Genomic DNA, 25693 nt, shown 5'->3' with positions numbered 1-25693 from the left:
CTTTTTCCAAAATTGATTTAGGTGCATTTTTGTGAAGAGGTATGAGGGTTGTGATATGGGTCATTTAATAGTAAAATTATTTAAGGGATCAATACATTTCTATATTGCTTCCCCAGTATCTGCATGAACCATCAGGCCCAGTGTTTTTGGTTGACCCTGCTGGACAGAAAGAGAAGGAGGAATCGGAACATGCTGCATTCAAATTCAGGTCTTAGTTATTCCATTGTACTGGATCTAATACATATTAGCATTTTACATACATTCATAAGTGTAATACTTCTTTATGACATACTGTGAAAAACTCTCTTGGCTGCTGGCTCTGTCACTTTCAGACATGTGCAGAGCAGACTGTAAAGAGAGAGTAATCCAAAAGGCACAGACACACCCCTTGACTTTCAACTGGCACCGTTGACCTGTATGTATTCTCTCCTGATTGGCTCTGTGGTGCACAGTCTGGCAGTCTGACTAAAGTGCCAGAGGTATGAGGAGAGACATCCTCCTTTGTATTTATGATAACAAATATTTCCTAACACTTTGGATGCTATTCTTGGACAGTTAGAAGACAAAATGCATCAATGCAAAAAAATATATATGACTAATTACTGCCCATGAGTAACCTCAACCTTGTGGGTCTATGGGTGTTTGGGCCAATAAAGTGCCAACTCAATTCTACCACTGACTAGTCTCTCATGCTCCTATGAACGGGGACACAGGGCAATAGTTTTTAATCTAAACAAGCCCTTTTTTACTGGAGGACACTAACCCCTAATTGGGGCTCTTTTCTTGACACATAGTAGCAGTTTACCAGATAAGAAGTCAAGAAGATCAAAACGTAGATTGTTGTAAGGGTGTATTACGTCCTGTGCTGGCCCCATTGTCATATCCATTCTGGATTCTGAGTGGTAAAATCATAGCTGAAAAATTCCTCTATGTATGTGTATACTTTTCCGCCAAGACAGAACTGCCAAAGGGGGCGGAGTTGCAATCTACTGCAGAGACAGCCTGCAGAGTTCTGTCATACTATCCAGGTCTGTGCCCAAACAGTTCGAGCTTCTACTTTTAAAAATCCATCTTTCCAGAAATAAGTCTCTCACTGTTGATGCTTGTTACAGACCCCCCTCAGCCCCCAGCTGTGCCCTGGACACCATATGTGAATTGCCCCCCATTTATCTTCAGAGTTTGTACTGTTAGGTGACCTAAACTGGGATATGCTTAACACCCCGGCCATCCTACAATCTAAGCTAGATGCCCTCAATCTCACCCAAATGATCATGGAACCTACCAGGTACAATCCCAAATCCGTAAACTCGGGCACCCTCATAGATATCATCCTGACCAACCTGTCCTCTAAATACACCTCTGCTGTCTTCAACCAGGATCTCAGCGATCACTGCCTCATTGCCTGCGTCAGTAATGGGTCCACGCTCAAACGACCACCCCTCATCACAGTCAAACGCTCCCTAAAACACTTCAGGGAGCAGGCCTTTCTAATCGACCTGGCCCGGATATCCTGGAAAGATATTGACCTCATTCCGTCAGTAGAGGATGCCTGGTTATTCTTTAAAAGTGCTTTCCTCACCATCTTAAATAAGCATGCCCCATTCAAAAAATGTAGAACCAGGAACAGATATAGCCCCTGGCTCACTCCAGACCTGACTGCCCTTGACCAGCACAAAAACATCCTGTGGCGTACTGCATTAGCATCGAATAGCCCCCGCGATATGCAACTTTTCAGGGAAGTTAGGAACCAATATACACAGGCAGTTATGAAAGCAAAGGATAGCTTTACAAACATAAATTTGCATTGTTTAGCACAAACTCCAAAAAGTTCTGTGACACTGTAAAGTCCATGGAGACACTGTAAAGTCCAAGAGCACCTCCTCCCAGCTGCCCACTGCACTGAGGCTAGGAGACACTGTCACCACTGATAAATCTACGATTATCGAGAATTTCAATAAGCATTTTTCTACGGCTGGCCTTGCTTTCCACCTGGCCTACCCCTACCCCGGTCAACAGCTCTGCACCTCCCACAGCAACTTGCCCAAGCCTCCCCCATTTCTCCTTCACCCAAATCCAGATAGCTGATGCTCTGAAAGAGCTGCAAAATCTGGACCCCTACAAATCAGCTGGGCTAGACAATCTGGACCCTCTCTTTCTAAAATGATCCGCCAAAATTGTTGCAACCCCTCCCTATTACTAGCCTGTTCAACCTCTCTTTCGTATCGTCTGAGATCCCCAAAGATTGGAAAGCTGCCGTGGTCATCCCCCTCTTCAAAGGGGGAGACACTAGACCCAAACTGCTACAGACCTATATCTATCCTACCCTGCCTTTCTAAGGTCTTCGAAAGCCAAGTTAACAAACAGATCACTGATCATTTCGAATCCCACCGTACCTTCTGCACTATGCAATCTGGTTTCCGAGCTGGTCATGGGTGCACCTCAGCCACGCTCAAGGTCCTAAACGATATCATAATCGCCATAGACAAAAGACAATACTGTGCAGCCGTATCCATCGACCTGGCCAAGGCTTTCGACTCTGTCAATCACCGCATTCTTATCGGCAGACTCAACAGCCTTCGTTTCTCAAATGACTGCCTCGCCTGGTTCACAAACTACTTCTCAGATAGAGTTCAAGGTGTCAAATCAGAGGGCCTGTTGTCCGGACCTCTGCCAGTCTCTATGGGGATGCCACAGGTTTCAGTTCTCGAGCTGACTCTCTTCTCTGTATACATCATTGATGTCGCTCTTGCGGCTGCTGATTCTCTGATCCACCTCTACGCAGACGACACCATTCTGTATACTTCTGGCCCTTCTTTGGACACTGTGTTAACTAACCTCCAGACGAGCTTCAATGCCCTACAACTCTCCTTCCGTGACCTCCAACTGCTCTTAAATGCAAGTAAAACTAAATGCATGCTCTTCAACCGATCGCTGCCTGCATCTGCCCACCCGCCTAGCATCACTACTCTGGACGGTTCTGACTTAGAATATGTGGACAACTACAAATACCTAGGTGTCTGGTTAAACTGTAAACTCTCCTTCCAGACTCATATTAAGCATCTCCAATCCAAAATTAAATCTAGAATCGGCTTCCTATTTCGCAACAAAGCATCCTTCACTCATGCTGCCAAACATACCCTCATAAAACTGACTATCCTACCGATCCTTGACTTTGGCGATGTCATTTACAAAATAGCCTCCAACACTCTACTCAGCAAATTGGATGCAGTCTATCACAGTGCCATCCGTTTCGTCACCAAAGCCCCATATACTACCCAACACTGCGACCTGTATGCTCTCGTTGGCTGGCCCTCGCTTCATATTCGTCGCCAAACCCACTGGCTCCAGGTCATCTATAAGTCCTTGCTAGGTAACGCCCCGCCTTATCTCAGCTCACTGGTCACCATAGCAGCACCCACCCGTAGCATGCGCTCCAGCAGGTATATTTCACTGGTCACCCCCAAAGCCAATTTCTCCTTTGGCCGCCTTTCCTTCCAGTTCTCTGCTGCCAATGACTGGAACAAATTGCAAACATCACTGAAGCTGGAGACTCATATCTCCCTCACTATTGTCGTAGCTGAATCAGAATTAGTTAGGTAACATAGATAAATAAGATGTTTTATTTACTTTCATAATATGCAGAATATCAGAAAGGGAGAAGGGCTCCACTATGTCTGTACGCTGGTCACTCCCTTCTTTTCCCATTGGGGGAAGGAGTATGGCAGTGTCTGGAATCATTATATTACCCCTCTGCTGATGTTGAACTTATCTTTCATAGTATATGACCTAGAGGTTCACTCCCCTTAGTGAGCTTCTCCAGGAGTGGGGAGAAGAGGGGGTGTATTTGAGATGGGAGTATCTAGAATTGACAATTGATATATGCCATTGGATGAGGTAATGTTTTGGTCCTAAGTGGTACCAAGAACGAGATTAGAACCTCGGTTAAAGAGACCAAACTGAACGATAATTTATAGCTAATGCTATAAATTATGGGATACTCCTCTTTCAAGTAAAAGGCCCTTTGTAATGTTCCTAAGATCTGTTTCGTCCGGTGAGTTGAGAGGGGTGTGTCTTGGCTATAAATGATACTAAGAATTGTTTTGTAGGGACTCTCAGAGAATTCATTTATAGACACAGAATTGATCTGAGAGTCAAAAAGGGCTATGGCGAAGCTCATATAATTAAAGATGGAGTTTAAAATATAACTCTGACTTGTGTGTGGTTTGCTCTCTCAATGTTTAGTAATACAGGAAATTACCACGACACTATCTTTAAGCATCAGCTATCAGAGCAGCTTACAGATCATTGCACCTGTACATAGTCCATCTGTAAATAGCCCATCCAACTACCTCATCCCCATATTGTTATTTATTTTATTTATATTTTGTATTTTTTTTGCTCCTTTGCACCACAGTATCTCTACTTGCACATTCATCTTCTGCACATCTCACTCCAGTGTTTATTTGCGAAATTGTAATTATTTCGCCACTACGGCCTATTTATTGCCTTACCTCCCTAATCTTGTGTTATTGACTGTACATTTGTTTATTCCATGTGTAACTCTGTGTTGTTGTTTGTGTCACACTGCTTTGCTTTATCTTGGCCAGGTCGCAGTTGTAAATGAGAACTTGTTCTCAACTGGCTTACCTGGTTGAATAAAGGTCAAATTAAAAATTAAGAAAATACTGTATGTGGGAATGTCTTATGTCCGTCCTACATGTAGTGTTGGTACATGGAATATTCCTCAACTGCATATATCATAAATTGCTATTGCAAATAAAGTATTATGTTCAACAACTGACATTTTCAGATATTATTTTGACAAACACGCTTTGGTGCTTACAATTCATTCTCTATTGTCAGAGATTTGGTGGGCACTGTCATCTGCGGTCTTTGTGATATGACTTTCTTTAAGCATGTACTGATGAAACTGTCACTTAATAGTTTTTTCTTTAAGTCTACAAACGCTCTACATTTAATTCACTCTGTGATAGGGTTGGATCCTATATGCTACTTTTATTATTGTCCTGTAAATGGTTCAGTGCCTATAATTTAGGCTGTGTGTAGAATGGGGCATAAAGGAAATTACCTCTACTACTAAATTACTACTAGATTATAGACATACAAATTTGGCTTGTGTATTCATTTGCCTATAACTAATCATAATTCCATTATTTTTACATAAAAAAGAGAATACTTCCAAATGAGAAGATCCTGCCAAGGAAAAGACGACTGGGCGGACATAAAGTGGAAAGGAGGGAAAATAACTCACACCATGCAGCAGGACTCCTTCAGCTGAGGGGTCTTTGTAATGCAGGTTTGATAGTTATATTTTCAATAATGAATGGTTAGCTGTTATGTGACAATTAGGTCAAAAAATCTATTTTTTTAGTGTAGATGGCCAAGGAAGTTGCACAGAACTTCCCCAACGTCCCATCCCAAATTGATATGCAACCTTCAAAAACACATGGAGCAACTGCAAAAAGAAATGGCTGAGGATATGCTAAAAATGTCTGGTATGTAATGACATTTAATTCAAAGTAAATGTAAATTCTTTATTTTTATGTAGTTGTGTGGGACAGCCATATGTTCAGTTCATGCCTATGATTTCAGAGTTCAACAAAGCCAACAACTGCTTCATGTGTGCCACTTATAAAGAACCTGGATGTGGCCCAAAGACTGACTGGGTTAGTAACTTTATTGAACATGTTTATAATCTTTTGACAACAGTGACGGCATGTAGGACAATTTATGATATAACACAATGGATGGCTAATTCGTCATTTGTCATACTGCATTGATATTTGATATTATTTATAATGTGTTACGCTTTGTTTTGTTTTAGATTGAATGTTTAGCATGCCAACGGTGGTTCCATGTGCTGTGCCTAGGAATGAAGACTAAAGAGTTCAACAGAGTAAAGAACACAAACTGGAAGTGCTGTCTTTGTTGTTGAAATGTATGCTATACCCTATCCACACTGAAGAGGCTCTGAAATGAACATCAACCAGGGATAAAGAGAAAGTTAACACTGTGAAATGGTTTGTACTTAATTGAAGTTAAATGTCTGTTGACATGTTGGAAAAGATTAAAGGTCTACAATGTATGTTTAATTTGTCAATATTACATTTTTATTCATTGATTTACTGCCCACCATTACTGTGGTTACATGTTCAGTATATGTATTGACCAGCAAACCCACTGCAGCCTACCTCACTAGCTCACTCCATCCCTGCTTTGGACAATTAATAGCATGACTCTCGTACTTTGCCCTTTTCCTTTATGGTTGATATTAACGACGAACTGAGATATTATCTGTCTCTCTCCTATTGTGTACCGCTGTTAAATACTGTGGAAAAATAAATAACAGGGAAAATAAGTACTTAGAACTACCAAATATTGTAGATAAATATTAAAGAAAAGGGTAAACACAACACTGGACTGAACCCCCTAATTGTCAAACTAATAATAATGTACAACAATATAGAAGATACTTGACTAGAGGTTATGCAATATGGGTGTATATCCACCACACGCTTCTTAGGTGTGTAATTGACATGACCAAGGAGCTATTGCAAATTTGAAAGATTCATGTAAAACCATGTGAGATAAAAAATGGACAAACTAAAGGGTGTGCAATGTGTAGGCCCATTGAGTGGACATTCTGAACCTTGTTTGAAGTCACTAGATCACATGACCAAGGAGCTATTGAAATTCTACATTTTGAAAAATTCATGTAATGTTAGCTACAACCAGTTTTGAAAGTGTTAGGAGTAATGGTTAAAGAGCTATCGAAATTAGATGTATTTTTTTGTCACTGTGTTGACAGTCCCTAACTGTTTATAGGCGAATATCCGTCGAATATCCAACCTGAAACTGTTTTTACCTCGGTAAGATATACTTACTAAGGCTCTGGCTATCCGACTAGAAGCGGTTATGCCTACAATAATATCCCGCTGATCAGACAGGCTTTAGGGCTTCTGGAGTGGGGGAATAATTTGGTTAGTAAAGAATATTGAATAAGCGCCTTAGGTTACCGAATGATCAGCCTCAATTCGTCGGGGCATGGACACTACTACAACGTGTCGAAAGCGTTTACCGAAAAACAGTAGGCTTTTAGGGATGGTATAATAACCTTCCTGACAAGTAAATCATTTAACCTACTGGATCGGACGGGACTAAAATTACGGATGTGGTGATTTGTGCTGGTACACATAATTACATTACCTGAGCTCCCCCAGTAAAAGGTATCCCGTCGGGAATAAGGCTAAAGTCATGGAAAGAGCAGGTGTTTTTGTTTTGTATACTCTATCTTTTGATTCATTTCCTTTCACGGTAGCCCCCAATACTTTCACCTATGTAGGGGTCTGTGTGACTCGGAAATTCAAAGACCTGTTCAATTTTAATTTCAAACCAGCCTTGGAGAAATCTAAGCAGGACCTCAATCGCTGGTCGACACTCATATCACATACACTGCAGTTGCGTTCAGTGCCGTTTCACATGAAGGAGGACACTTTTTTTTTCATGAGCATGGACTTATTTCTATTACAGCGTATTGAAAGACTGTCATTCATATTCCATTCACCCAGCTAAATGTAACATCAATAGGTTTAGGCTACTACATGACACTTTAATTTTCCCTATACCCATCATGAGGTTGCTACAACCTAGCCTATGAATGACAGTTTACAACGTAGCTGCGCACAGGTCAAGAGACACATTTGATGTGGCACATGGACAGACAGTGACATTCAATACTGCCTTGCGTCGGGGCGTAGACTCCACAAGGTGTCGAAAGCGTTCCACAGGGATGCTGGCCCACATGGACTCCAATGCTTCCCACAGTTGTGTCAAGTTGGCTGGATGTCCTTTGGATGATGGACCATTCTTGATACACACGGGAAACTGTTGAGCATGAAAAACCTAGAAGGATTGCAGTTTTTGACACACTCAAACCAGTGTTTCTGGTACCTACTACATACCCGTTCAATCTTTTGTCTTGCACATTCACCCGTTGAGTGACATACATACACAATCCATGTCTCAAGGCTTAAAAATCCTCTCCATGTCTCAAGGCTTAAAAATCCTCCCTTAACCTGTCTCCTCCTCCTCATCTACACTGATTGAAGTGGATTAAACAAGTGACATCAATAAGGGATCATAGCTTTTACCTGGATTCACCTGGTCAGTCTATGTCATGGAAAGAGCAGGTGTCCTTGATGTTTTGAACACTCAGTGTATATGTACTTTCATTTGGAATAAAACGATCCCATGGTTGCGTAAAGCGTTTTTGGAAAGATATAAAGGAGAGGGGGGTCTTGCTCTACCCAGTTTCCTCCATTACTACCGGGCTGTCAATATTCACAAGATACCCATTTGGGTCTCTACATTTTTAGAGGGGGAAGGACCAACTGGTGTGGTCACTTATGGAATAGCACTCATGTCAAACATCATCCCAGTCTCCTTAGTCTGTTCCCCCCTCCCATCTCTCCCACCCACCAGCTGGTTTGAACCTGGATCCCTATATAAAAGGGACACATTTCTATGCTGCATGACATTATTCAGAATATTGCATGCCCCAATCTTAGATAGACATATGCATCAATCAAGGTTCCATTGGTACTATCCTATGCAATAGCTGGTGGACAATATAACGTTTTTATAAAACAAGGCTACATTAAGTCCTCAGAGCAGAGGTTACTCTCAAAGTAGTCGAGAAATGGCTGCCAGACCACGTAAATCATTCATGGGAGGAAGAGTTTGGAATCGAGATCTCCGATATCACCTGGCATTCTGCAATTGACAGGATACACTTATCCTCTATCTGCATTAGACATGAGTTACTACAGTTTAAGTATTTCATCGCCTACACGTTTGCAAGAGTAGACCTGCCAGATTGTAAACAGAAATAGACCCAACCTACTCTAGATGCCATCAGCCAACCGCCACTCTGTATCACATGTACTGGTTATGCCTGACACCAGGTCCATTCTGGTCCTCTATCTTTGAGACTTTCTCATATATATGCAATAAGAAAATTGCCCCAACTCCCTTTTGTCCCTATTATTGAGGCGCTCCCGAAGGGATTACTTTCTGCATTACTCAAGCAGAGGCCATAGCCTTCTGGCCCGCCCACTTATTCCTTTTTAAGTGCAAATCCAATACCCTGCCATCGCATGCTCACTGAGTTAGGGACGTTATGGCCCATCTTAAACTGGGTTAGTGATGTTATGGCCCATCTCAAACTTGAGAAGGTAAAATATTCCACCCGTGGCTCTTCTCAAATGTTTTCTAAGGTCTGGCAGCCATTTCTTGACTACTTTGAGAGTAGCCTCTGCGCTGAGCACTTAATGTAGCCTTCTTTTAAAAAACAAAACAATTGTTATTGTCCACCAGCTATTGCATAGGACAGTACCAATGTAACCTCGATGTGTCTAAGATGTCACATGTCAATCTAAGATTGTAGGGAATAATCTTAAGGAGAACTGTGGTGGACACGGTGTATGACCTCCCAGGGGGCTCAGTGACACTGTGTAAGAGTGCCCCCTATTACATATTGGGTGGAACTGTGAGACCATTCAAGTTGACTACTACTAGGAATAAATATATTTGACCTCATTGCCTTAGCCTGGCATCCAAACTGAGGTGAAGTAAAACAACGGTGCGCACAGCATTCAGTATGGTTTAACCAGGCTATCGTTGGCTCTCTCTGCCCTCCACATCAGCTTTAGTTCTCAAGGGTAAACTAGATGACTAATTGAACATGGACACTGACAATACTGGGAAGAAAAAAACATGTTTTATTTTCTTCCAAAATATGGTGGCTCTTCTGAATAGATGTCGATGTGGGGTCCTATGAGTCGTGCAGGTTTAGCAACGCCTGAACTGTGTCAGAGAAGACAGAGAGAGTAGGGAGAGTGACAGACAGACAGAGAGAAAGAGAGAGAGATTTTTTTTGACTCAAACATACTGTAGGTCTACTGTGTCTATTATGTACTTTACAATGAGGTTCTAAAATGAGGCATACTTATTACATGATCAAGGTATCTGACAAAAACCCAAGAAACCTATTCAGAAGGGAGCTGTTGTTACAATAGTTCAGACTCATTTCTACTAGTCTCGGCTATCAAGACTATTGCAAAGTGCATAGTCTCAAGTGGTTTCCTCTCCCTATCTCATCTCCTTCATCTGCACTCAGTGCCACCTCTCGCCTTTTGGGGGACCCTACGAGAGATTTGGTTGGGGGGCCCCCACCCCCCGAGCAAAACCTTTTAGTCTCTTCCCCCATCTAAATACAGTCCGGGAGGGGACTACTATTACTCTGTGTGATTCCTTACCTGCTACGTTCTGCAGCCTCTTCCTCTCGTCCAGGTTGTGCTGGAGCAACTCCAGCAGCTCAAAGTACCTGAAAAGGGAATCCCGGGGCCAGGTGACCTTCTCGTCCTCCTCCTGCTCCTGCATCACCTTCATGTTCTCCTCCACGTACGACTCCCAGTCTAACAGAGAGGGGTAATACGAGGAAATCAGTTAATTAGGGCATGAAACAGAAAAATGCAGCAGAAAACGAGTCCAGGGATACCCTCTCTGTTTCAGTTTGTTTTAAGTTTGGTGTCTTTATGATGACCCGGATGGCTCAGACTACTCTTTTAGAGTGCATAGTAGTAATGAGATCTCAATGTCCAGGGCATGTTGGTATGTTCACTGTAATTCTTAACAGAATTGATGTACTGTACCAAATATCATCACACACTCCAAATGTACTCCCTATGATTTATTGGGTATCACCGACATTTTGACACACATTTGGTTCCTTGGAAGTTGTGGGAACGTGTGTTTTTGGTTTCAGATTGGTTCCCAGGAACGGAGCCCTAAGTTTCCTGACGGGTAAAACTGAACTTTTTTTTTTTTTAACGTTCTTAGAACAAAACCAAACATTCCAGACTGTTATGGGAACATTTATTTTTTGGGTTGCAGGGACATTCTGAGAACATTTCACTTGAGTTTCTGGGAGGTTTTATTAACTCTGAGAACGGAAATGATAGTTTATTTGAAGGTAATTAAATAACATTCTGAGAACATTCTCTAAATGTTATGAAAGATTTGTTAAGTTATTAGTGAAAGTTTGCCAACAATTACAGTAGGTGTGATCTTGCACACCCTTAACAAGATGGAGGATTAGAGAGTTTTGTTGACGCTGAGAATGGAATGTATATGTAAATAACATTCTTAGAGTGTTCTCTGAAAGTTACTTAAGTTTCTGTGGTTTTTCTGGAAAGTTTCCTTCATGTTCTGAGAACAGAATTTAGAGCTTATTGATGGTAATGTTTTTGGTAACATTTAGAATATTTTTTTTTTTACAACATTCCCAGAATATTACCAAGAACGGACATAAAAGAGAACCATACATTCTCCGAAAGTTCTGAGAACATTGCTTAAGTTACACCGTTTTTGAGAATGTTCCCAGAATGTAGTCAAAATATTAAATTAAATAGAACCACATGGGAACTTGTGCAGAATGTTCTGTACTGAAATTCCCACAAAAGATCGTTGTTTCTTAAAGTTCTCTGAACAATTTAAGAACATGACTTTAAATAGAACCATGAGGAAACCTGTAAGAAACGTTATGCTGACGTACTGAAATTCCCACAGAAGACCGTTGTTTCTTAACATTAAACAATTTGAGAACATTCCCAATGTCAAACCATTTAGAGAACGTTCTCAGAATATTATCAAAATGTAATTAAATGTAACCATGTGTGAACTTTTAGGAATCGTTCTGTTAAAGTAATGAAAGAACGTTTTTTTTGTCAAGTTCCTTAAATGTGCTGAGAATGTTCCAAAGCCAAGCAACTACCCTGCATTCACAACGCTGTGGGAAGGTTGTATGCAAAATAACCATAGGACAACCTCTAACCTCTCAGCTCTAAAAAACGTAGGGTTCTTAGAATGTTCTTTGTTCTGTGACAAAATAAATGGCTCTTTTGTCTCATTCAAGGATCGCAAAGAAATGGTCCCTATTCAAAGTATGATGAGTATATTACGGTGTCCCATTGGTGGTTAGGTTTGAAAAGAACCCACCTTTTTCTGGAATATTACATCTTGTAAACTTTAGTAGATCCTCAGTGGAAAATGACTCTTCACCATCCTCTGCCACTTTGCTCAGCCTAAATGTATATTTGAATATATTAGACCTAACCTGAACTTTTTTCAATTGTGAATTTAAATGAAATTAATTCAATTGTGTCGACATCAAATTGTTTTATACATTTTATGGTATGACAGGGACGAGAACACACATTAAAGGTTATAAGAAACTGTCTTACCCGGCAAATTTCGAATGACTTATCCTCCTACAAAAAGAAAAGCAAAAACATACATTTTTCACGGTATTTGTCAAAAGACATTTCAATGACATCAACATATTTTATCGAAACAAAGGTAATATATTGGTTAGTTTCTCACATATTGGCCCAGCAAGTAATGGTGAACATCAACATCAAAGACATTCTATCTTGAAAAGGATAATAATGTTTCATTTCTTTACTTGTAACGCTACATCTTATTCGCCAATCACGCCGGTCTGAAGAATCCAATAGAACATCTCCACACTCACCTCTTTATGATCTCAGCTTTAAAGAGATCAGCTTTGGCCTGGATCTCAATCTGCTGTACCTCTTTAGAGAGGTCACTCCGGATGGCCTGGAAGTTATTCACTGGACGGACAAAAAGGAAACAGACAATTAGGTAAAAAATCTGAGCATTATCACATTAGCATACCACTTAGACTGCATGCCCAGTAGTATTTAAGCAAGGAGTATGGACATTGGAACAGTATGATATAAAGCCGTTTATATCAGTTAGAAATCTTTTTTAAATTTCCATTTTAATGTGAAATATCTAGATAAAAGATAAAGACCCACAAACAGACAAGTCTGAGTCAAAAAGTAAAAAAAAGAAAGAAAATGAAATAGCTAAATGGATGCTCTTTATCAAAGCATTACGGGGAAGTACCTACCCATAATACCCACGAAGATATTGCGGAATACGAAGGAGCCTATGAGGAGCCAGAGGATGATGTATAGGCCACATATGGCTTTGTCCAGTTCTGGAACTTTGCGGGTGTCTGCGAGCAGAGCGTACCAGTGATCCATGGTGAAGAGGATGAAGAGGGTGATGAAGGAGTTGTAGATATCTCTGGGAGATGATGAAAGTTCATGAAAATGTGTCAAAAATCTTCAAAGATGTAACATGGCTGTAGGTTTTGTTCCTTAATGGAAATGGATTCTGACTGGTTGGACTCTAACCTTATCTGTAACGTAATATCAAGTGTTTGCATTCTACTTTTGAAGCCCTCTTAAAATGTGTGCGATTTAGGAAAATGTGATGTTTCTCAATGACCACTGTTCACATTAATATCATATTATCATAACTGAGAATGAGAGAAATACTACTGTTAAATACTTCCAAAGAAATCAAGCTTTCCTAGTAAGAGCAAATGTCACACACTTAAAGTTCATATTGTAGACCAGGCCCTCGACGTTGGAGCGAGTGTAACTCTCGAACAGGATGACTCCAACCACAGCGAAGATATAAGCAAACACCAGCAGCAGTAAGAAGATGAAGGTCATAGCCTGTAAACACACAGAGATGTTATGTCATCCTTCAGTAGAATAGTATAGAATAGAGGCACTTCATAACAGTGGGACCATTTCTATGTCCCATGAGGTCACAAAAGGACCACACATGTATACAGGTAGGACTAATCAAATCATATGTATTACATTCGCCGAATACAACTGGTATAGACTTTACAGTGAAACGCTTGCTTACGAACCTTTAAAAATAATAATATAAAATAGTAACTAACACGAGGAATAAAATAAAATACACAAGAATGGAGCTATATACAGGGAGTACCAGTACCAGATTAATGTGCAGAGGTATGATGTATTTGAGGTAAATACACTACATGACCAAAAGTATGTGGACACCTGCTCGTCAAACATCTCATTCCAAAATCATGGGCATTAATATGGAGTTAATCCCCCTTTTCTGCTATAACAGCCTCCACTCTTCTGGAAAGGCTTTCCACTAGATGTTGGAACATTGCTGCGGGGACTTGCTTCCATTCAGCCACAAGAGCATTAGTGAGGTCGGGCACTGATGTTGGCCGATTAGGCCTGGCTCGCAGTCGGTGTTCTAATTCATCCCAAAGGTGTTCGATAGGGTTCAGGTCAGGGCTCTGTGCAGGCCAGTCAAGTTCTTCCCCACCGATCTCGACAAGCTATTTCTGTATGGACCTCACTCTGTATACAGGGCATTGTCATGCTGAAACAGGAAAGAGCCTTCCCCAAACTGTTGCCACAAAGTTGGGAGTACAGATAGAATGTCATTGTATGCTGTAGTGTTAAGATTTCCCTTCACTGGAACTAAGGGGCCTAGCCCGAACCATGAAAAACAGCCCCAGACCATTATTCCACCTCCATTAAACTTTACAGTTGGCACTATGCATTGGGGCAGGTAGCGTTCTCCTGGCATCTGCCAAACACAGATTAGTCCGTCAGACTGCCAGATGGTGAAGCGTGATTCATCACTCCACAGAATGCATTTCCACTGCTCCAGAGTCCAATGGCGGCAAGCTTTATACCACTCCAGCGGAAGCTTGGTATTGAACATGGTGATCTTAGGCTTGTGTGAGGCTACTCGGCCATGGAAATCCATTTCATGAAGCTCCCGACGAACAGTTCTTGTGCTGACGTTGCTTCCAGAAGCAGTTTGGACCTGGGTAGTGAGTGCTGCAACCGAGGACAGACAAGTTTTACGCGTTACGTGTTTCAGCACTCAGGGGTTCTGTTCTGTGAGCTTGTGTGGCCTACCACTTCGCTGCTGATCCGTTGTTGCTCCTAGATGTTTCCACTTCACAATAACAGCACTTACAGTTGAGCGGGACAGCTCTAGCGGGGCAGAAATTTGACAAACTGACTTGTTGGAAAGGTGGCATCCTATGATGGTGCCACATTTAAGTCACTGAGCTTTTCAGTGAGGCCATTCTACTGCCAATGTTTGTCTATGGAAATTGCATGGTTGTGTGCTCGATTTTATACTCCTGTTAGCAACTGGTGTGACTGAAATAGCCAAATTCACTCATTTCAAGGGGTGTCCACATTTTGTATATATAGTGTAGGCACCTAAAGGCAGGGTAAAGCTACTAGGCATCCGGATAGATAATAATATGAGTAAAATAAAGAGTGTGTGTTTGTGTTGTGTCGGTATCCGTGTGTAGTGAATGTGTGGGAGTGTAGTGTGTGCTCCCTCTCTGGCCTCTAGGTCACCAGGCTGCTCGTTATGGCGCACACCTGTCACCATCGTTACGTGCACCTGTGCATCATCAGACTCACCTGGACTCCATCACTTCCCTGATTACCTTCCCTATATATGTCACTTCGTTTGGTTCCTTCCCCAGGCGTTATTGTTTCTGTTCCAGTGTCATGTTGCTGTGTTGTTTGTGTTTCTTGGTTTGTATTTAGTTGCGTTTATTTATTGAAACACTCACTTCATGAACTTGCTTCCCGACACTCAGCGCACTAGTTATAGAGTGTGTATATGGTATGTGCAGTGCATTCGGAAAGTATTCAAACCCCTTGACTTTTTCCACATGTTGTTATGTTACAGCCTTGTTCTAAAATTGATTAAATCCCCCCATAATAACAAAGCAAAAATAGGTTTTTAGATTTTTTTTGCAAATGTATTACAAATAAAAAACAGATACCTTATTTAGTATCTATAAGTATTTAGACCCTTTGCTATGAAATTCAATTGATCTCAGGTGCATCCTGTTTCCATTGATCATCCTTGAGATGTTTCTACAACTTGATTGGAGTCCACCTGTCATCAATTAATTTGGAAAGGCACACACCTGTCTATGTAAGGTCCCACAGTTGCATGTCAGAGCAAAAACCAAGCCATGAGGTCGAAGGAATTGTACGTAGAGCTCCAAGACATGGGATTGGGTCGAGGCACATCTCTGGGGAAGGGTAGCAAAACTTTTCTGCAGCATTGAAGATCACCAAGAGCACAGTGGCCTGCATCATTCTTCAATTAAATACATTTTGATCCACCAAGACTCTTCCTAGAGCTGGCCGGCTAGCCAAACTGAGAAATCAGGGGAGAAGGGCCTTGGTCAGGGAGGTGACCAAGAACCAGATGGTCACTCTGACAGAGCTCTAGAGTTCCTCTGTGGAGATGGGAGAACCTTCCAGAAGGACAACCATCTCTGCAGAATTTCACCAATCAGGCATTTATGGTAGAATGGCCAGACAGAAGCCACTCCTCAGTAAAAGGGACATGACAGCCTGCTTGGAGTTTTCCAAAAGGCACTTGAAGAACTTTCAGACCATGAGAAACAGATTCTCTGGTCTGATGAAACCAAGATTGAACTCTTTGGCCTGAATGCCAAGCGTCAAGTCTGGAGGAAACCTGGCGCCATCCCTACGGTGTGCTGTGGGGATGTTTTTTAGTGGCAGGGACTGGGAGACTTGTCAGGATTGAGGGAAAGTTGAATGGAGCAAAGTACAGAGATATCCTTGATGAAAACCTGCTCCAGAGCGCTCAGGACCTCAGACTGGGGCGAAGGTTCACCTTCAAACAGGACAACGACCCTAAGCACACAGCCAAGACAACGCAGGAGTGGCTTCAGGACAAGTCTCTGAATGTCCTTGAGTGTCCCAGCCAGAGCCCGGACTTGAACCAGATCGAACATCCCTGAAAATAGCTGAGCAGTGATGCTCCCCATCCAACCTGACAGAGCTTGAGAGGATCTGCAGAGAGGAATGGGAGAAACTCCCCAAATACAGTGCCACGCTTGTAGCGTCATACCCAAGAAGACTGTAATCGCTGCCAAAAGGTGCTTCAACAAAGTACTGAATAAAGGGTATGAATACTTAAGTAAATGTGATATTTCAGTAAGACATATATTGCAGCTTTTAAAGTCTCTATAATAGGAGACTCTGGAACGAAGCTCATCCATCTTATTCTCGAGTGACTAGACATTTGCCAATAGAACAGACCGGAACGCCTTTCAGTTTTTCTCTTCGCCTCAATTTCACCAGGACTCCACCTCGTCTCCCGCGTTTACGCCTGCAGCGTTTTGGTAGCCCATGGAACAAAGAAATATGGTCCAGTATGAGCAGTGGAACAGCTGAGTCTGAGTTGAAGTCGTATTTTAAGTTGAAATCGAGGTTAGTAACTGTCAATCTGATGTCCAGAAGTGCTTGGCAGTCATATGTGATAATAGTATGGCTAGAAGTTGACCATGTTACCTGCCTGGGGCCTCATTTATCAACCCTGTGTAAATGTATCACTAAAATCTGGCGTACGTGGAGATTCTAGGATTTAAGCGCACAACAAATTATTAGGATTCATCAAACTGTCACACACAACATACACGCATGTTTTCATTGATAAATCAGACACCTACCCGCCTGAAAAACGTCATCCATTCACCTTTTGCGTTGACAAAAACGCTCTCATTTGCTGTATAATTTGGACATGTTGGAACTGGGCTATGAGCAGAGTGTTTAAATCCTTTGCAGTGACTTTTTCAAACCAAAAATGCATGCCATCTATAGCGAGTGCCAAATACTGGCCGCGCATTCTGGAGGATTGATTGCCATTTTGAACAACTTCAAAATAAATTATACAGCCTTGGTATAATATCCAGCCTTGGGATAAACTCTGAGATTACAGGCCATGATGTCGCTCTCTTATCACACAATTATTCTAAGTAGGCTACTAATTACTTTCGAGCATACTCGGGCTATTGATTGAGCGATGGATAAATGTTAGCCTAATTTGTTGTGTAGAGGAAATAAACCAGTCATGTCAGAAAGGAGAGATGCCCTGCAATACGATTATGATTTAGGTCTATATAACACAAGTAAAATAAACATATTAGGCTAATTGCTGCTATGCGATATACTTACAGCAAATGCATGTTTTATCATTAGGCCTACCTTTTAATGTTTTTATTAGTCTACTATTTTTATATTTCCCGTGCCTCACACACTTCCATTTCCCACAAAATAACAATATTTGCTTGCAATACAATTGATCAACCACTAGAAGTTGAGCGTATGCATGAGCTGAGCTGTATGTGGAGATACTCACACTTTCCTGTCAAGTTCAAATTGATAAATGCCAACCTTTACGAGAAAACTGGCGCGTAAGGTTGAGTCCTTTTCGTGCACACGCACCTTTGAAAAATGTGTCATTCATGTTTGTCCCACTCCCAAAGTCTGTATCACTCAGTCTCTAAGTGCACAATAAATGCTGACACCAATACAGTGGGAGTGTAAAACTGTTGGATCCATAGACATAGAATAAACAATTATACTGTATTTCTATGGTTGGTTCCCTACCTTGAAAGCTTTGGAGATGGCCAACACGATAAGGCGGATCTGCCTGAATTTAGAGATAATTTTCAGGGAGCGGAGGATACGGAACTTCTTTAGGAGTGCCACAATCTCCAAGTCGTCAGTGTCCACCCCTTTGAAGACCTTCACGATCTCTGGTATAACAGACTGGGGGAGGAGAGAGGTAACCTGAGTACTGTAACTGGGATTTGTACTTGTATGTACAGTGCCTCCAGAAAGTATTCACATCCATTCACGGATTCCATTTTGTTGTTACAGCCTGAATTCTAAATTGATGAAATATCAACAACAAAAAATCTCACCCATCTACACAAAATACCCCATAATGACAAAGTGAAAACATGTTTTTAGAAATTGTTGCACATTTATCTCGAATGAAATACAGAAATATCTCATTTACATAAGTATCCACACCCCTGAGTCAATACATAGAATCGCCTTACGCAGCAATTAGTCTTTCTGGGAAAGTCTCTAAGAGCTTTGCACGCCTGGATTGCACAATATAAAATGATATAAACTAAGTCAAGTTGGTTGTTGATCATTGCTAGACAGCCATTTTCAAGTCTTGCCGTAGATTTTCAAGACGATTTTAAGTCAAGACATTCACTGCAACTCCAGTGTAGATTTGGACTTGTGTTTTAGGTTGTTGTCCCGCTGAATTGTCCTGGTGAAATATGAATTAATCTCCCAGTGTCTGGTGGAAAGCAGACTGAACCAGGTGTTCCTCTAAGATTTTGCCTGTGCCTAGCTCCATCCAGCTTTGTTTTTTATTCTGAAAAACTCCCTAGTCCTTAACGATTACAAGCATACCCATAACATGATGCAGCCACAACTATGCTTGAAAATATGGAGAGTGGTACTCAGTAATGTGTTATATTGGATTTGCCCCAAACATAACGCTTTGTATTCAGGACAAAAAGTTAATTGCTTTGCCACAATTTTTGCAGTATTACTTTAGTACCTTGTTGCAAACAGGATGTTTCTGAATATTTGTATTCTGTACAGGCTTCCTTCTTTTCACTCTGTATTTAGGTTAGCATTGTGGATTAACTACAATGTTGTTAATCCATCCTCAGTTTTCTCCTATCACAGCCATTAAACTCTGTAACTGTTTTAAAGTCACCATTGGTCTCATGGTGAAATCCCAGAGCAGTTTCCTTAATCTCTGGCAACTGCGTTAGGAAGGACGCCTGTATCTTTGTACTTACTGGGTATATTGATAAACCATAACTTCAACATGCTCAAAACTATATTCAACGTCTGCATTGGAAAACCTTCCTGATCTTTGATTCGTCATTGGAAAACCTCCCTGATGTTTGTGGTTGAATCTGTGTTTAGAATTCACTGCTCGACTGAGGGACCTTACAGATAATTATATGTGTGGGGTACAGAGATGAGGTGTTCATTCCAACATCATGTTAAACACTATTACACACAGAGTGAGTCCATGCAACTTAGTATGGTTTCTAACTCCTCTAGCTCCACAATGAGATAGGGTGTAGGCCAGGCAGCAGGGTAGGGTGTAGGCCAGGCAGCAGGGTAGGGTGCAGGCCAGGCAGCAGGGTAGGGTGCAGGCCAGGCAGCAGGGTAGGGTGCAGGCCAGGCAGCAGGGTAGGGTGTAGGCCAGGCAGCAGGGTAGGGTGTAGGCCAGGCAGCAGGGTATGGTGTAGGCCAGGCAGCAGGGTAGGGTGCAGGCCAGGCATCAGGGTAGGGTGCAGGCCAGGCAGCAGGGTAGGGTGCAGGCCAGGCAGCAGGGTAGGGTGCAGAGACGCAGACTCTGTCTCGACCTTTAAGTCTTTATTGAAAACTAATCTCTTCAGTAGGTCCTATGATTGAGTGTAGTCTGGCCCAGGGGTGTGAAGGTGAACGGAAAGGCACTGGAGCGAAGAACCACCCTTGCTGTCTCTGCCTAGCCGGTTCCCCTCTCTCCACTGGGATTCTCTGCCTCTAACCCTATTACGGGTGCTGAATCACTAGCTTACTGGTGCAATTCCATGCCGTCCCTACGAGGGGTGCATCACTTGAGTGGGTTGAGTCTCTGACGTGATCTTCCTGTCCGGGTTGGCGCCCCCCTTGGGTTCGTGCCGTGGGGGAGATCTTCGTGGGCTATACCTTGTCTCCGGGTAGTAAGTTGGTGGTTGAAGTTCTCTTCCAAGTTCTTTTCCAAAGCACAGTGGGGGCTGTGCTTTGGCAAAGTGGGTGGAGTTATATCCTGCCTGGTTGGCCCTCTCCGGGGGTGTAGTCGGACGGGGCCACAGTGTCTCCTGACCCGTCCTGTCTCAGCCTCCAGTAATTATGCTGCAATAGTTTGTGTCGGGGGGCTAGGGTCAGTCTGTTATTTCTGGTGTATTTCTCCTGTCTTATCCGGTGTCCTGTGTGAATTTAAGTAGGCTCCCTCTAATTCTCTCTCTCTTTCTCTTCTCTCGGAGGACCAGAGCCCTAGGACCATGCCTCAGGACCACCTGGCCTGATGACTCATTGCTGTCCCCAGTCCACCTGGTCGTGCTGCTGCCTCAGTCTCAACTGTTCTGCCTGTGGCTATGGAACCCTGGCCTGTTCACCGGACATGCTACCTTGTTCTGGACCTGCTGTTTTCGACTCTCTCTCTCTACCGCACCTGCTCTCTCTAACACTGAATGATCGGCTATGAAAAGCCAACTGGCATTTACTCCTGAGATGCTGACCTGTTACACCCTCTACAACCACTGTGATTATTATTATTTGACCCTGCTGGTCATCTATGAACATTTGAACATCTTTGTCATGTACTGTTATCTCCACCCGGCACAGCCATAAGAGGACTGGCCTCCCCTCAGAGCATGCTTCCTCTCTAGGTTTCTTCCTAGGTTCCTGCCTTTCTAGGGAGTTTTTCCAAGCCACCGTGCTTCTACATCTGCATTGCTTGCTGTTTGGGGTTTTAGGCTGGGTTTCTGTATAGCACTTTGTGACATCGGCTGATGTAAAAAGGGATTAATAAATACATTTGATTGATTGAGTGACTTGTTAAGCACATTTTTACTCCTTAACTTATTTAGGCTTGCCATAACAAAGGGATTGAATACTTATTGACTCAAGACATTTCAGCTTTTCATTTTTTATGCATTTGTAAAAATGTCTACAAACATAATTCCACTTTGACATGATGTGGTATTGTGTGTAGGCACAAAATCTCAATTTAATCTATTTTAAATTCAGGCTGTAACACAACAAAATGTGGAAAATTTCAAGGGGTTTGAATACTTTCTGAAGGCACTGTATGGGTATATACATATATATATATATATATATATATATATATATAGGTTATATAGGCATCTATCTACATCACATCTACCGTACATTCACATGGAGATAACTCATTATTAATTTCTTTGCTGGTTTGACTCTTACCAGCATGGTAACAGCAAAATCAAAGATATTCCAGGTGCTTTTCCAGAAGTTCCAGAAGTTGTCCAACCACTTCAATAGGATCTCCAGGAAGAAGATGGCCAGGATGCTCCAGTCCAACATTTCCAGAACCAGTTTCACAATCTCCAGCTTGGGGTCCATGTTGTCAAACACCTCTGGGCAGAAAGAATAGTCAGGTTGACAGGTCTGCTTCTTGTCCAGCCAACAACAGTCAATGAGTTGGCTAAAGCAAAGATAAATCATCTGCAAACCTTAGAATATATTTTGAAGCTAAGAAAGATCTAAGCTGTTGTGTTGATAAAAACATTTTTTTTTAATTGCCAGGCAAAATAGTTTAGAGATTGGGTGATAGTTATTAATGTCGGAGGGGTTACCACCTTTGAGATGGTGTGCATGGGCAGCCTTCCAAACCCTAGGAATAGCACCCAAGATAACAAAATATTTCAATGATTCCGCAATCAGGGTAGCAAGAAAGGATTAAGCAAATCAGCCCCAGTGGATTTTTTTTTTACATTAATGTTAAGCAAGGTGTCAATCACATCTCAGTAGAAAGTTGTTGAAATTAAAACAAAGATTCAGTAGAAGTTGACTGATCTTTCATTGAGCCAACTGGAGGTTGGGAGAGGGAAGAGCAGTCGACTAACTGACCAGCGTCAGTTAAACCACCATTTCTTTCAAATTAAAAGCCCGCTGAGATAAAATGCTGATTAAAAGCATCGCTCATCTGATTTTTCTCAGTAATGATGCCAGTCTGACACGATTTGCTTAGGCAAGGAAGGAGAGGAATTTCCACGTTTCAGTGCATTAACTGTTTTCCCAAAATGTTACGGCTCACCAGCAGAGTCTGAGATAGAACTTAGAAAGCAGCTTGATTTAGCTTTCTTAATTAAGGAAGTGTATCTATTTCTCAATTGCCTGAAACACTCCCAATCAGCTACCGAGTCAGTTTGTCTGCCAGAGACACAGTATAAAAATTGATGAAAAAAGTTATAGAGACAGTTTAGGGTCAGGCATGCAGCCGATAGAGGAAAGCTCAGAGCAAAACATACAGTAGTATCTTGAAGAGATACTTGGGGAGTTAAGTTTTTTAAATTCATCTTCATAATTATATGAAGATCAAAGTGTTTTGTTTCGTATCTCTAATACGTGCAATGATCACCGATGTCATTAGCAAAACATCACTTACTTAATTAGGTTAATCAGCGAGGACTTTGCTGGGTTTCTTACATGAATCAGTGTAGGTTTGGAGATTAGTTGAGTCAGGTTATAGTCCAGACAAATATTCTTCAAATGATCAGAGGCCATGTTAAGCCAATCCAGGTTCAAATCTTCTAACATAACTATTTCAGATTACATAAAATGTTATAAATACTCAGAAATAGTACCAACAGCATCCGTCAATGCAGCAGGAGGGCAGTAAATCCCTGCTACAAACAAGTTAGTATTTTGGCATAAAGCCACATCTATAAGCAAACACTCACACTTTTTGTGGATAGTGACACTTAGAGAACATGCATTGATTTCACATGAATAGCCACCCCTCACTCTTTTTTCAGGATATCACACCTGAAGATGTTGTAATCCCCAATTCCAATGTCCTTATTCATAATCAAACCACTGAGCCAGGTCTTTGTGAGAAACAGAATATCAGGGTATGTGTCATGCACCCAGAAATCAAGAAGGTCCATCTTTGACATGACGTTCATGTGCAACAGCCCAAGCCCTCTAATTGATTTGAAAACCGAGGGGGTATCCATTTGTGGAATTCACATTAGAACTAATTGACCTGGTCGAGCTAACCGCTATCTGCTGACAGAGTTATCGCTGGAATGACAGTGGTATTCAGGGGAGTTAGAGGAACATAAATTAGGTTACTTACATTGACCACACAACCATTTCTACGGGAAATAACATGCTTTCCATGTCCTCTGTTGCTAACTATGACAGGGGGGACTGGAGCACTAACAGACCCGGACCGTACACTTTGAAATATAGTAGGCATTCAATCTATGTAGTGAAACATCTTATGACATTGAACATTCCAGTCAATGCTCATAGACCTGGCTGTGGACATATGGGAATAAAATGCATTACAAGTGTTAATGATTATTTAACATTGAATTGATATGATGAGAGAGTTTGATATTTCTTACCTGCTTGTATCTCCAATACAATGGTGTTCAGAATGATGAGGATGACAATGATATTCATAAATATTTTACCTTGAGAATTTTGTCAAGTAAACAGTACACTTGAAAGAAATATGTGCAAAGCTATTTCCTGAGACAACACTTGTTCACTTGTAATGTTCCTATGAATAATCATGAAAAGCACTGAAAAACTCTTGAGCCCAAACAACAACAAAAAAGACATACATGAGTCTCAAGTACATCACTGTAGTAGAACCCCCCCCAAAAATAATATATATATATTATTTTATATATATATATAGGTAGTTTGTTAAGTTTTTTTTTTAAATGGCTTGTATCTATAGGGTTAATTGCTTTACGTCATTGCAGTTCCATTACATTTACAGGTACAACTAAAACCCTAGGCTTTGGTTTTCCATTCAGGACTGGGTGTAAGGATACTCTCTAGAATCCAGTGGGCAAACATGTTCAAGGGCGGATAGTTGGCATGGAGGTTCTCCAGTCGTCCCTGGCGACGGCGGTCCATGGTGATGGTGCTGCCCCTCTGGGGGGAGATCTCGAAACGCACCAGCTGGTGTGTGTCCTTCCCCATCAGACTGGTGTAGTTCTCCTCGTCTGTCAAACACACAGACAGACAGACAGACAGACAGACAGACAGACAGACAGACAGACAGACAGACAGACAGACAGACAGACAGACAGACAGACAGACAGACAGACAGACAGACAGACAGACAGACAGACAGACAGACAGATAGACAGACAGACACGAGATAGCATCCTTGTTATTTAGCAATACCTTCTTAAAAACAATACACACGATAAAATCACAGTATTCCTGTATTTTAAAGTGTAGGCCAAGCAGGACCAAAATGTGTAATCATCTGAAGTAAACATACTTCTACAAATCTCTTCACAGACAAACACCTCTAATCTCAAAACAACTGAGGCCGGTTTCATTCAGACCAAATAGGAAGCATTACTGTGGGCTACCTAAAACATCATTGGTGCAGTATTTGGGGCTTCCTCTCTGCTCCTCCTGTAACTGGTCCAGCAGATAGAAGCTCTGGATGAGTTTGGACCTGACCACCTCTGCTCTGGGAAGGAACTTCTCATTGGTTGACTTGTCCCTCTCATTATGGCTGTTGTAGGAGGGAAGATCCATGGAGGGGGGCTCCTGGAAAATGACCATGCAAATTACGGCAATTGTTGTCAGTGATTAGACCCTGAATTTACAGTAAAGTTTTTAAAGAATGCCATTCATATGACAATTTGGATGGCCATAAATTCACAACATGAAATAGTCTTGTTAAATTATTACTTACCTGTGTCCCCATTTGTCTATATGAATACCGTTCAGCTAAGCAAAACGAAAACAGTTGGACATGATTTCACCTAAGCAGTTTGACATGACTGAAATGTTCCCTTCAACAGAACACACATTTGTCATAAATCGAAATGGTATTTTACTATGTGTGACGTCACAACAGTATAATCGTTCTAGAACGTAATCTCTCACCTGTTATTACATCGTTCATCAAAACGTGTTTGATGTTGTCTGTACTCCATAAATCAATCAACTCTGTCAGGCTCTTAGTTTAAAATACTGTAGTGATTAATACATGTAAAAGTATTGTATCATCTGACACAGAACATTTTTGTTTGGAAAGAAAAACACAATTTATCAATAGTAATGAATAAGCA

General features: G+C 41.6%; 1 protein-coding gene across 3 annotated transcripts; it reads right to left on the bottom strand.

Moving 5' to 3' along the window:
* Positions 1-9468: 9468 nt before the first annotated feature.
* On the bottom strand, positions 9469-25671 carry LOC120066091 (cation channel sperm-associated protein 2-like). 3 transcript variants are annotated; one of them, XM_039017193.1, is made up of 14 exons: positions 25509-25669; positions 25315-25349; positions 24983-25166; positions 24431-24604; positions 23993-24061; positions 21822-21994; positions 18417-18578; positions 13507-13631; positions 13016-13194; positions 12614-12713; positions 12324-12350; positions 12079-12164; positions 10338-10496; positions 9781-9885 (listed from the first exon to the last, which is right to left on the bottom strand). In XM_039017193.1, exons 1-14 carry the CDS (start codon positions 25525-25527, stop codon positions 9854-9856), a joined length of 1524 nt encoding a protein of 507 aa, XP_038873121.1. In that variant the 5' UTR covers positions 25528-25669; the 3' UTR covers positions 9781-9853. The 3 variants fall into 3 exon arrangements, 2 of the variants coding, with proteins under 2 accessions (XP_038873121.1, XP_038873123.1); XR_005478733.1 differs by lacking the exon at positions 12079-12164 and having other exon boundaries at positions 9469-9885; positions 25509-25671; XM_039017195.1 differs by lacking the exon at positions 25315-25349 and having other exon boundaries at positions 25509-25668.
* Between the last annotated feature and the right edge of the window lie 22 nt (positions 25672-25693).

Source organism: Salvelinus namaycush, chromosome 21, assembly GCF_016432855.1.
Source record: "Salvelinus namaycush isolate Seneca chromosome 21, SaNama_1.0, whole genome shotgun sequence".
NCBI lineage: Eukaryota > Metazoa > Chordata > Actinopteri > Salmoniformes > Salmonidae > Salvelinus > Salvelinus namaycush.
The sequence above is the reverse complement of the archived record's forward strand: the minus strand, read 5'-3'. Positions and strand labels throughout refer to the sequence as shown.

Coding starts and splice junctions, on each gene's coding strand:
- LOC120066091 (XM_039017193.1), bottom strand. Junction 13,632..18,416: donor CCATCTCCAAAGCTTTCAAG/GTAGGGAACCAA, acceptor GTGTGTTTACAG/GCTATGACCTTCATCTTCTT. Junction 13,195..13,506: donor GTCTACAATATGAACTTTAA/GTGTGTGACATT, acceptor ATCATCTCCCAG/AGATATCTACAACTCCTTCA.